Source organism: Crocodylus porosus, unplaced genomic scaffold (genome assembly GCF_001723895.1).
Source record: "Crocodylus porosus isolate Cpor-Errol unplaced genomic scaffold, CroPor_comp1, whole genome shotgun sequence".
Lineage (NCBI taxonomy): Eukaryota > Metazoa > Chordata > Crocodylia > Crocodylidae > Crocodylus > Crocodylus porosus.
The window spans coordinates 210,559,034-210,572,134 of NW_017728886.1; the positions used below are offsets into that span (position 1 = coordinate 210,559,034).

At 42.0% G+C, this 13,101-nt stretch overlaps 1 protein-coding gene across 2 annotated transcripts in view; it reads right to left on the reverse strand.

The window, feature by feature from the left end:
- PPP1R42 (protein phosphatase 1 regulatory subunit 42) overlaps positions 1-13,101 on the reverse strand; it is a 56,779-nt gene that overhangs the window by 21,363 nt on the left and 22,315 nt on the right. For both annotated transcript variants that reach the window (XM_019548874.1, XM_019548866.1), the window contains exon 8: positions 10,137-10,302. In XM_019548874.1, coding sequence (XP_019404419.1) covers positions 10,137-10,302 — 166 coding nt within the window. The remainder of the gene's footprint in view (positions 1-10,136; positions 10,303-13,101) is intronic.

Consider the following 13,101-nt stretch of genomic DNA (forward strand, 5'->3'; position numbering starts at 1 on the left):
AGTGCGGTCCCTGGACTGAGACCAGAAATCAGATGATTATCAGTCCCAGCTCCAGCACTCACCAAAGCCAATTCAAGACTCCACTGTCATGCAGAGGCTGGGACTAATAAGTCTGTTGGTCCAGCCATAACATGGCCGGAGCTGGTTCAAGACTCCAGTGCAGTGAAGGACAATCCTTGAATGTCCCTTTGATAGCTCAGCTGGTAGAGCGGAGGACTGTAGTGGAGCTGCCTGCCGACATCCTTAGATCGCTTCTTGGCCTCTTGAAGGCTCAGATCAAGTGTGACCACTCAGAATACATTATTACTAGGGGTCTACCAAACTCAAAGAGGCAGCTGGCAGATTGCAGGACTGGCCACCATGTTTATAGGATGAGTGCAGCGGGACTCTCCTATGCCTTCCCCACTCCGGCAGCCCTGCCCCTCCCTGCAGATTGCCACATGGCCTGAAACCTGGATTAATTACCCTGATTAATCCCAGGGAAGCCATTAATCTATGTGTTATTAAGTGTGGATTAATAGCTTCCCCAGGCTAAATCAGGATAATTAAGATGTGGTTTCAGGTCATCCCAAAGCTAATCCCATCCTCTCACTCCTTTCCCTACTTCTCATTCCATCATTTGCATAACTCCACCCACACACCCCTCCCTCTCCCTTGGAAATCATCCTGTCTCCCTCCTTCCTCACTCTGTTATTTGCATAACCCTGCCCCCTATAGAGACATTCCTGCTCTGCCTTCCTAATCAGGCTGAATCTCCTAAGAATCCAATCAGCACCCAAAGCTTTGCATATCCCTAATATACATGTTAGGCAGGCAAAATGGGGCTTTCCCACTTTCTGAATAGCAGACCTATAAATTCTGATTTCCATGAGCAGAGAAATGGAGAAACTTAGTTACAGTTTAAGTTTACAACATCAGAATTTCAACAGCATCTCTACTCAGAGAACTGTTGTTATGAATAGTTGGGTTGGCTGGGCTTTGCCTCTAATTTGTTGCACATAAAGTTATTAAGCTTAAAGAAACAACACAGTAGGCATGTCGTTAATGTGCCGTATTTATGGTGTATTAAGTTTAGCACCTGTAAAATAACCTGTAATTGGAGCTACTGCGCACTAGTGCCAGTACGTGCAGTAGCATGCTTGTTGCCATCATGCACTACTGTGCAGTAGTATTAGTCTACTGTGCTTTTAGCGTCCTGTGTAGATGCACCCAGTGAGTATAGCAAGAGAGCTTTTAATTACTGGTGGCAGGCAGTTATACATCTGAAGTGTAATATAACCATTACATATGTTATACACCTATGTTATATCATGAATAACTATAGAAACCAATCAGATTCTAATGATCCGATTAGAAAACCAGACACCACATAGATAATCATGCAGGTATTCCCTAGTTCACTGTTTTGCAATTTGTATCAACTAGTTGCACGCTTATATCTTAACCTCCCTTCAAACCTCCCTATATTCCTGGAATAATGTGTCATTTATCATTTTCTAGGTATAATTTGCAAGGGCTTTGAAACTCCCTAGCTATTAAAGGTTGAAAATACAACTAGGGGTTCATTTATCTAGGACCTTGCCCTGACCAACAGGGAAGATGTGAAAGTAATGGACAACTTGGGAAGAAGCGATTACAATATGATAGAATTTAAGAGATGGTAAGCATGAAGTCAACAGAACTAAGACACTGTATTTCAATAAGGTAGATTTCAATGGATTCAAGGAGTTAACAGGCGTAGCGCCATAGGAAGACAGACTGAAGAATAAAGACAGGGCCAAAAGCTTCTAAAGGACATAGTATTGGAAGCCCAACAAAAAACTATTTTGACACAATGTAAACACAAGAAGAATGGCAAGAGGCCAATATGGCTGCATAAGGAGCTTCTAGAATGCCTCAAAAATGCACAAAGAAAGCACACAGACAATGAAAAAAAGGGCAAGTAACCAAAGAAGCGTACCAGAAAATAGCAAGAACCTGCACGGACAAAATCAGGAAGGCAAAGATAAAAAATAAGCTGCACCTGGTGAGTGAGATTAAAGACAAGAAGAGATTTTATAAGTAAGTTGGCCAGAAAAGAAAGACCAAGGAAGCTGCAGGTCCATCATTAACTAGCCAGGGTGAATTCTTAATAGAAGATGTAAAGAAGGAGGGGCTACTCAATAGCTATTTTGCCTTAGTCTCTTCAAAAAAAGAAAAAAAAAGAAAAGAAATTGCAACCAGACACCTAGTAAAGATTATTTGGATAAGGAAGGAGATACACTGAGAGAAGAGATAACAAAAGAAACAGTCACAGAGTTTTTGATGGGTCTCAATACATTCAAGTCAGCAAGGCCTGATGAATTTCATCCCAAGATACTGAAGGAACTGACAGAGATCTTGGAGTCCTTGGCAATAATATTTAAGGAGTCATGAGAGATGGATGAGGTACCAGAGGACTGTAAAGGGCCAACATAGTACCTCTGTTTAGAAAAGGCCAAAAGGATGACCCAGGGAACTGCAGACCAGTTAGCCTTACCTCCATACCTGGGAAGTTATTGGAGTATATCATAAAGAAGTCCATTTACAAGCATCTGGGGCACGTCTACAGGAGATGCCAACTGAACAGTAGCCTAATAATAATGCACAGTACCACATCACAGTACAAACAGTGCTAATATGCTACCGCACAGAATTAGGCTACTACACAGTAGCATCACTAAAAAGGCATTCACCAGCACTACTGTGTAGTTCTTGATTATATAAGTGCTAAATTAAATGCATAACCACTGTGCATTAATGAATGTGTAGATGCGCCCTAGAAGAGGAAAGGCTGATCACAAGTAGTCAACATGGATTCACAAAGAATAAATCAAGCCAAACAAATTTGATCTCCTTCTCTGACAAAGTAATAACTTGGGAAGATGAAGGGAATGCTGTGGATATAGTATATCTGGACTTCAGCAAAGCTTTTGACAAAGTCCCAAATGACCATCTCATAAATAAATTGGAAAAATGTGGGCTAGGCAAACTGGTATAAAGTTGATAGACAATTGGCTCAACAGCTGCAAGGAAAGGGTAATTATAAATGGATCCATGTCAGAATGGTAGAAGTGTTTCAAGTAGAGTCCCACAGGGGTCTGCCCAGGGCTGTTCAATGTGTTTATTAATTATTTGGATGCTGGAATTGAGAGTTTCATGGGCAAATCTGCAGATGACAAAACTGAGAAGGACTGCAAACACTTTAGAGGACAGGAGTGCAATTCAGAAGGATCCTGACAGACTTAAAAGCTAAGCTGGAGCTAACAGGATGAAGTTCAATGCTGATGAATGCAAAATGCTACACCTCAGGAAGAACAATAAAAATAATACAGCTACAAAATGGGTGACACCTGGCCACACAGAAGCACTCCAGAGAAGGATCTGGGAATCTTGGTAGATCATAGACACTATGTGGGTCTTCAGTGTGATATAGCTGCACAAAAGGCAAATGTGGTTTTGGGAGGCATCATCAGAAGCATTAGGTGCAAGACACAGGAGGTGATAGTGCCCCTTTAGTCAGTACTGGCTAGGCCTCATGTAAGAGTAGTGTGTGTAGGTTTGGGCTCCACATTTTAAAAGGGACATGGAGGAGTTAGAGAGGATCCAGAGGCAGGCAACAAAAATGATAATGGGCTTGGAAGGCAAGTTATATGAGGAGAGGCTGAAGGAAATAGGCACATTCAGTTTGCCATCAATGACTTGTGCATTATTCTGGAAAAACATTGAGTTTACGACAACATCAGAAGAAGTAGTCTGCAAAAAGGGTGCTTTAGAAGGGATATGATATCAGTTTTCAAATATCTAAAGGGCTGCCATAAAGAGGGAACTCACTTTTTCTGTTGTTTCAAAGAGTAGGATATGGACCAATGGCTTCAAGTTGCAGCAAAGTAGGTTTAGCTTGTATATCAGGAAGAACTTTTTAACTTTAAGCAACTGAGACAATGGAACAGACTGCCTAGGGAAGTGCAGAGGTGTTCAACACTAGGTTGGATAAGCACTAGTCAGGGACAATTTAGAAGTAACTATGTTCAAGCTATACTATGGATATTTCCTTTGTTTCTGGGCTTTGCTGGTTGCCACATGGGGCCACATTCTGGCCCTCTCCTGATGCTATGTGTGCCAGTGCGGGGAGGGGAGTAGAGTTTGCCTTTAAAAGTGCTGTGTGTTGGCTGTAGCCAAGGCTGGGAATTTTAACTGGGGTGTGCCAGTGCTCTTACTGAGACATAAACCTGCAGATTCCTGGTTAGAATCTTGTATTTCCATTCAGGGTCAGACCAATTGCAATATTTGGGGTCAGGAAGGAATTTTACCCTATGGTCAGCATGGGCAACTGGTGCCATCTGAGTCGGGGGGGGGTACATGCCCCCCCAGTGACCAGACAGCAGCTGGGGGGGGCAGGAGGAGGGAGGGTCCCCCCCACGGCCGATTGCACTCGCCTGAAAGCGGCCACAGAGCTCCCAGAAGCAGCTACACTTGGAAGCACTGCAGCTACTTTATGCAGCACTTCATTCCGGCCAGTGCTCACAGGGGGGGCACCAGCACTCCTGCCTGCCCCCCCTCCTGTCACCTGGGTGGGAAGAGTTGGCTGACAGGGGGTGCACCAGCACTCTCAGGGGGTGCACATGAAGTCCCATGCACTGCCTATGCGTCATCACGGATGGTCAGCTTGGTATGGACTGTGGCAGTTTTTGCCTTCCTCTGCAATGGGGGGCATGGCTCTCTTCCTTAGATCTCTCAAGGGTATTTTAACAACTTCTGCAGCAGCAGGATGCTGGCTACCATGGTCCCCCTGTTTTACCTGCAGTAGGTTAGGTTGTTGTATCTTGTAGTTATATCACTATTGGCTATGTAGTTTTGCTAAAATGTTAAACAGTGGATTTATATAGGATGGTTTGGATAGGGGTGATTCTGCCTCAGGCAGCAGGTTGGAGTAGATGATCTCTGAGGGTCCCTTCCAGCCCTATTTTTCTATTACTATATTTTTGGCAGCCCAGCTCAGCTAGAAAGAGAGAATGATGGGGATGGTACTTGGTTAGAAGCTGAAACTTTGGAAAGGAGAAGGATGCAGTCAGGCCCTATAAATGCTTATGGGTGCTTCATGATGATAATGGAGGCAAGGTCAGAGGGTCTTTTTTTGGTGTTTGTTTTTGATTAGGGTTATTTCAAATGTGTGTTGTGTTTGCTGGTGGGAGGGAGAGGAATTAGGTGTCTTTCTGGGGGGAGGCAAGTGATAGGCACTCTGTAGGGGATGGGAATGGATGGGTGGGAAATGGGAATGGATGGGTGGGATAAGATAGTAAGTGGGTGGGAAGTGGGAAAAGGCTTCTTGTAACCTGATGCAAGTGGTAGTTGGGAAGTATGGATGGGATTGGTCTTCAGGTTTGCCTGTGTAGGAGTTCAGAGAGGTATGTGGTAGTTGTGGGAGAGGAAGAATTGAAGATCTCCAGTTTTGTGATATTCTTTAGGGAATCCTCTCTGTGCATTGTTTGTTCATTTAAGATGGTTTGAGCCTTTTGTATAGGGTGAATATAAAACTAAATAAAAATTAAACTACAAAGGAGGGTGAAGGGAAAGGGAGGCCTGTAAAAACAAGCCATGCTGAGTGAAATTTCTGGAAAGCCTAAGCAAGACAGTGTTAAAAGACACAGAGCCTCTAGCCTATCCAGCAACTGTATCTCATTCAAAAGGATTAGCTATCTTTAACATAATTAAATGACTTGTTTTCTTTTGATTATGTTTCCTAATATCCACAATTCTTCATGCATTTTTAAAGCTAACTAGCCCAATATGAAATTGTTTTTAATTTTATATTAACACAAGAGATGAATTCAGTTATTACTGCTGGTGACATATTTAAGTAATTAAATAATAATGAGTGTTTTTTCAGTTTTCAAGCTATGCACAATCCTCTCTGGATCTTATGTGTAGTTTTAAAAAGGTACTTAATGCCAGTTAAGTTGAGAATGGTCAAGTATCTCCTGGCCTGTATTAAGAAAGAGGAAATGTCCATCAGAAGAGTTTGTGAAAAACATAGACAGTATCATTAATGTTCACCAGGTTAGTTTGGTTTGAATTTCACTATTCAAATATTATATTCAGTAATATTACTCAGCATGGGCTATATATTGCCCACTTTAAACATGGGAATACTTATTTGTGATCCAAACTTTTAAATCTAATAGAATATTTGGATTTATGAACATGTCATCTGTCCCTCCCTCCCTTCTCAGTCTTTTGTATTCCAATCATTCTATTTGATACATTGCTCTGTGCTTGTCTTTTCACAGCATCTGATGAAGTGAATTTAGGCTCACAAAAGCTTATGCTATACATCTCTGATTTGTGTTATCTATAAGGTAAAAATCTGCCTTGAATTCTGCAGGTCACACCTCAACATAGTTAGCTCTAAGAAGCTATATCATTGTACTTCTTTTTTCTTGCTTATGTTCTCTTTACTAAACAATTTAGTTTAAGTTTAGTTGTCAGTTTATTCACATTACTTCTTGGTTTCAGTTAAATTACTTATATGAATAAGGTGACAAATAACATTTTCTTGCATACAGTTCACACTGGAATATAATACTCCCTTTGTAAAAATATTTTCCTAAGTTCTGGCTCCATAGAGCATGGACAGAGTCTAATCTTCAGCTGCACCATGATGGGCACTGTGAGCAGGTGTGTCAGCATCAGCATCAGGACCTCTAAAAAGCAGGCACGCAGCTGGAAATCCCAGTTGTACATTCACTTTAAGTTCCTATGTCAGGAAACAACACCTGGTAGTGGAGTGTTCCCAACTCCCCAGCTGCTGTTTCCATGTGCTTGGTGGTACAGCTAGGGAGCTGGGAGCTTTCTGCTGTCCAGCTGCACATACCCTTGGCTTTTGATACAGGGCTCCAGATGCTGGTAGGTAGCAGTGGTGCAACTGGGTTTTGAACAATGTTATACCCCATTCCCACTTTATGCACACAGTATTCTGTTATACTGACAGAGCCAAATACAGTTTCCATACACTGTCCTTTGGACACCCACCAAACATAGTTTTCCTTTTCAGTTATGCAGCTCTAAGTTAAAGCCCAGCCATGAATATGTGTGCTGTCTGAAGCACTTCAAGTACCTTTAAAGCTTAAAACATCCCACAGATGCTCCTGTAGATGCTCTCCTTTTACTGTCTGCCCCAACCTTGGGCTGGGGGGGAGCAATCTAACAGCCAGTGAGTGCTCTTCTGTATATTCAGTTGTCCTCAGGAACCTCCAGTAACCAAAGGCCGAGAGGTTTGCAGGGATTTCTGCTCTCTAGCCCCCTGGCTGGAGAGCATTAGAACTGCATGTCATCATGACCATTAGGAAGTACAGGCAGTCCTCGACTTACAATGTTTCAAGTTACAAAGTTTCATGCTTACCATGTTTGTAAATTGACACCGTTTCAACTTTCTGACATCAGTTTCAACTTTACAACACTTGACCTGATGCGATGTCATGCCAGCGAACAAGTTCGCTGCATCACCCATCTCCCTGGAGAACATCTGTCCAAACTTCTTCGCACACCTTCTTTAAGAAAGCAGACGAGTCTCCAGAAAAACCTACAGCCAAGAATCCTGAGAAGACTCCAGCCAAGAACCCTTCAAAAAGTCCATCAGTCACCTCAAAGAAGCCCTTCCAAATCAATATGATTGCTATTTACAATAGAAATACATTAATGCAGCTATATTACTCATCTATAATTGATAGAGTACAAAATTCTGGGTTATTTTTGGTGAAAATAGGGTATTGGGCCTTAGTTCAGGAACCAATCCCCCATTTATAACGTTGTTTCCTGTGGGAAAATCGGTTCCAAGTTGTATTGTTTTGACTTAAGATACGGTTTTCAGGAACCATTTGTGTCATAAGTCCGAGGATTGCCTGTATCCAGGGGTGAGGGGCACACATATGCATGGAGCTGAAGTATGCTGGATTTCAAGTGCTTCAAATGGGTGCCCATACCCCAAATGGTTCATGCACAGAGACCCCTGAAAAGAACCCTTCTTATTTGGACGTTGTTTTCTCTCTCATGGAACTAATATTACCTCTTTAATAGAGTTTAGAGGACAACTAGCAATGTGGTATTACGAAGATAACATTAACCTTGTTGCTGAACTGAAGAGTAGTGTTTTTATAAATAAGCTTGGATAACATCCTAGACTCCTGTTTACTCATAGCAGGGATTTCTTTAGAGAAAAATCTGCACAGACCTTGGTAAAAGTGCAAGTTGCTAACCACTGCAGAATACACAACTGAGATCTTCTGTTCAATAGAAATTCCATCTTTTTATTTTGACTAATGACTAATGACAGAAAATGTATATCGCAGGCTCTGTTCATTTTAGTCAGGGGTTGGCTTAAAAGAGATTGGCCACAGGACAAAAGAATCCAGATTTTGTGGATAATCTCATTTTACAATAGACTTTGAAAGAATAAGAATGTGAGAGGCAAGGATTTCTAAAGGTGATATCCTTAATTGGACCAATGGTGTAGTTCGGATAGAATTAGACAAACTTTTAAATGCAAGATATTCTTCATCAAAATGTCTTGCATTCAAAAACTCCTCTAACTCTATCCCAACTACACAGTTGGTCCAATGGAAGAGATCACCCTAAGAAATCCTTGCCTTTCACATAATCTCTAGAACATCAAGGCTATCACACCAGTCTTACACTATTAAGTAAGCATGCATATTTATATGCAAGTGGCTAATAGGTAACAGTCACAGCAGATGGCAACACACAACTTAATCTTCAGATAGCACTGTTTTGTAACACAAACTGTGTTATTCATGGATTTATTCCTTCTAAACTTCTCTATTGCTGTGTTTTTTCACTGGGAAAAATAAAATAATTTAAGAATGGGTTAATAATTTCATTTTTCTCCCACACTAGAACATACATATCACTGTATACAAATAATGGACCAAAATTAAGACACAGTTGAAAACGACTGAAGGTCCTGTATAATATCCTTTTAATGACTTAATTAAAAAATGAAAGCCTGTTATTTTAATGGGATTCTCACCAATGGAAAAATAACTGGTGATGAAATGGGAAGTGGCAAACGGAAGTGGCCATCACCTGTTGCTAAATCAAAATTTGCCATGTGATATAAGTTTTATTAATTTTGAATTTGGAACTGGAGCTGTACATTTAGCAAATATGTTATCAAACAATACTGATGCTGCTTACATTTTTCAACAACAATACTGCATAAATAAAGAACTGTTTGTTGGCAGATAGGGGTTTGAAGTTTTTAAATGTTTGCATAGTAACTCAAAGTCAACAAGTCATGGTAATGGATGCTAAATATATCTTTGTGTAATTAAATAAATATAAAATTAAAGTTGGATTACAAACTATGGAACAAAGCCTGCAAATACATACTCATGTGAACAGAATTTATTCCCACAAGCAGTCCACTAAATTCAGTAGGACTGTTCCTGTGAATAGGAAATAAATGTGAATAAAGATTTCCAGGACTGGACTCTGAGTTTGAGTCAAACTTATTTTAGTATTAAAAAAAAATCTATAAAGGAAATAGGTAAGATTATATCAACGGTCGTAATTGGTGCTTTTGACATCATTATCCTATGCAAACTTATTGTACTGGAACACATGATTAGGAGTAGCTTAGAATAATTTTGCTTTTTCTCCACCTCCATATTTATTTTGTATCAATAGGAATTAATTAATGTTAAATATTAATTAAATGTGAATAATTACAACATTAATTCACTGCTATCTATTTTTATAGACAACAGCAACAATGCTTCAAAAGGTTAAACTCTTTACTGTAATACTTTTGTTGAGGTAATATTGTACAAATACAACATGAATGATATTAATGACATTTTTCTTACTGTGATTCAGTTCCACTTACACTTTTCTCAATGGGTTTTGTAGTATGCAACTTAAACAGATCAGCATGTCTTTCAAACAGAAAAGATCAAATGACATTGCTCAATATAAAAGCATTCAAACTGATTCAGGGCTAACTTCCACCTTCCAACACACAGGTAGATCCACTTACCTCAGTGAGAGCTGTACAAGTGTACACAATAGAATTTGGATCCAATATATTCAAGGGAACATACCTGATTTTTTCATTAATACTACTTTCTTCCTCAGGTCTCTGTGGAGGTTCTTTTCTATTATTTGCAGACCTATGTAGCTCAGACAAAATTAAAAGATCTGATTTTCCTTTCACAGAAGAATTATGATGCACAGGAACAATGGGATGACCTGTTTCAAAAAAGTCAGCTGCAGGATTTAAAAACATGAAAAATGAATTCAACTTTCAAATCCAAAGTATGATAACATTTTGCTATTTACTGTACATTTTTCAAAATTCAAAACCATTTCGAAATGCTTTTTAAAATTCAATTATGTTTTAAAGGCAAAGTGCAACAAGCCTGGTAAAGTATTAAGGATAGAAAATAGGATCTATCTATACATATATATGTGCTAGGGGTGCACTGATAGAGATTTCTGGGGCTGATACTGATAGCCGATATTTAAGAAGGTATATCGGCCGATACTGATCTGATTTCCAATACAGCTATCTCCAGCTGGTAAGTCAGGTGTGGTGGAAGGGGAGGTGCAGAGGGGAAGGTGGTGGAGGAGGCAGATCAACACCCCCTGCGGTGAGGGAGGGGGCAGGGGCAGGCAGGTCTCTTCTTGGCGGGGACCGGGCTCAGAGCAGGTGCTAGCGGCGCAGGGAGGACGTTGCATCCACCCAAAATCTTGCTGCGTCTCCACTCCCAGCCACCTAGTGCAGCCCCTGGTCTTCCCGGCATGTAGGTGGAGGCAGGGCATTAAGCCAGGACTGCGCCAGGCGGCTGGAGGCACCGGGATTGGAGTGGTGGCGAAATCTGGGGTGAATGCAACATCCTTCCAGTGCTGCCAGCGGCCACTCTGAGCCCAGCCCCCGCCAAGAAGAGCCCTGTGCGGCCCCAGCTACATCCTGCCCTGTCCCACCCCACACAGATCCAGGGGGTACATGCCCCCCCCATATCCTCCCAGGGTGCAAGAAGGCAGCAGGAGCTGCCTTCCCCTCCATGAGCTGCAGCTCCGGCCCCTCCCTTACCTGGGCAGCACCTGCCCCTGCCCCTGCCCCTGCCCCTGCCTCTTGGGGGGAATTGATTTGTTCCCCCACACCCCTTCCATCCCCTCTCCCTTTCCACCACACTGGATTTACCAGCTGAAGGCAGCTCCCCACACTGTTGGCTGTGCTCCTCACTGCCCAAGTGAAGGGCTGCGGCTGCACACAGCACGGGCATTTATTACTTAAATTATCGGCCTCATCGGGCCAATATCTAATACAGCCAGTTTTCTTTATATTGGTACCGATCTGATATTGGACTGATGTATCAGTGCACCTCTAATATGTCCACAATTTTTCATGCAGAAATACTGGAAGCAACATTAAAGGAAAAATTTATGAAAAAGTCAGAAGAACATTTTTTTTAGAAATGCTTTGTAAGTTATTAATTGATTCAAGGTAACAAAAGTATCATTAAAATATAAGCAATGAAAACAATTATTAATTATTTATCTTCTAACATTTGTGATTATAATGAGGAAAATGAATATATTAGTTTTCCTATAAAAACAGTTACATTCTCTGGATCAAAATAAAAACAAAGTTTTTGAAGGCTTGTTACTTTGCCCTGTACTGCAGTGCAGTCTGTATTTTAAGTCAAACACAGCAGCTGTTTAGAAGAATACAGTAACATCACAGGACAGGTCAGGACAAGCTATAAAGCAGAGTAACTTTATTCAATTTAAAGAGCAAAAAATATTTACCATATTTACTTAAATCTAAGATGACCCTGAATTTAACATGATCCTCCCAGTAATTACACTTTATCCATGAAAAATTTGTAAATTTGTTATAATTTTCCATGTATACAATCCAATTGGAGGGTTGCCTTTAATTCATCCCTGCAGGGCAGGCAGACAGTGGGGAGATGAAGCGGCTTGCCTTGGGCTTGTGTGTCCTCCTGCCACCTCTGCCCTGCCACAGCGTTAGGTCCCCCCCTTTTCCCCAGTCCCTGCTCCCCGCTTCTGCCTCCTATTCCACCCCCCCAGCCTCTGCTCCACACTGGCAGGCTCTACCTCCATTCTAGGGCACTGAGCACAGCCCCAGCCCAGTCCCCATAGCAGCTTTAGGGGCTGGCTGAGCCCATACTCAGTGCCCCAGCCTGCAGTGTGCAAAGAGCCAGGATTCAAAAGTACGGAGGAAGGAGAGAGGCAGGTAGGGGAGCAGACACTATGCAGGGGGAGATGGCAGAGTGCAGAGACAGGGGATGGGGGGTTACAGATAGCAACTGGAACTACAGCTGTGACTATGGCCCTGGGTCCAGGTAGGGGCTGGAGCCCAAGCCACAGCAACTGCCTGCTTTCCACCCCCTTATGCAATTCTAAAACAAGGGGCTTTTCCACCCTCCCCCTGCCATGTTAAATGGGAGAAAAAAACTTGCATCTTAGAATCTAATAAATATGGTATAGTAGGCAGAATGTAACTACCTAATCAGGAATTTGTTGAGGATGCCAAGATAAATATTTCTGGTCTTGTGAAAAGTACCTTGGTGTTTTTAATTATCACAAAGTAGCTATCTGGCACTTAGATTGTAATGCCTTATTCAAGAGACAACACCTTCAGCTGAACAGTGCCTTTGCATTAATAGTTATTCAGAACAGTACAATTTACTGAATCATCATAATCCAAGTGATACCTTCGAATATGGATCAGGCTTATTATGCTTCTGGCTTGATGCTGAGTGGCTGAGAGCCACTCAGCGCACATCCATCTTAATGTGATCTATCTGAGCAAATACCCAGGTTTTTGCTTTGCTCTGCTGGTGAGAGCAGGGGGAAGGGCAATTGTAGGCAGGGAGCTGCAGGCAGGTAAGTGTGCCTGCATTCGCCCTGGGAACTGCAGATAGATAAGTCTGGGTGTGGGGGCTGTGGCTACGGTGGGGGGGGACACAGTGGGGTTGCCTGCTCCCTCCAGTGGGGGAAGGGGGTTGGGGGGCCTTTTGAGGGCTGTGGCTGGGC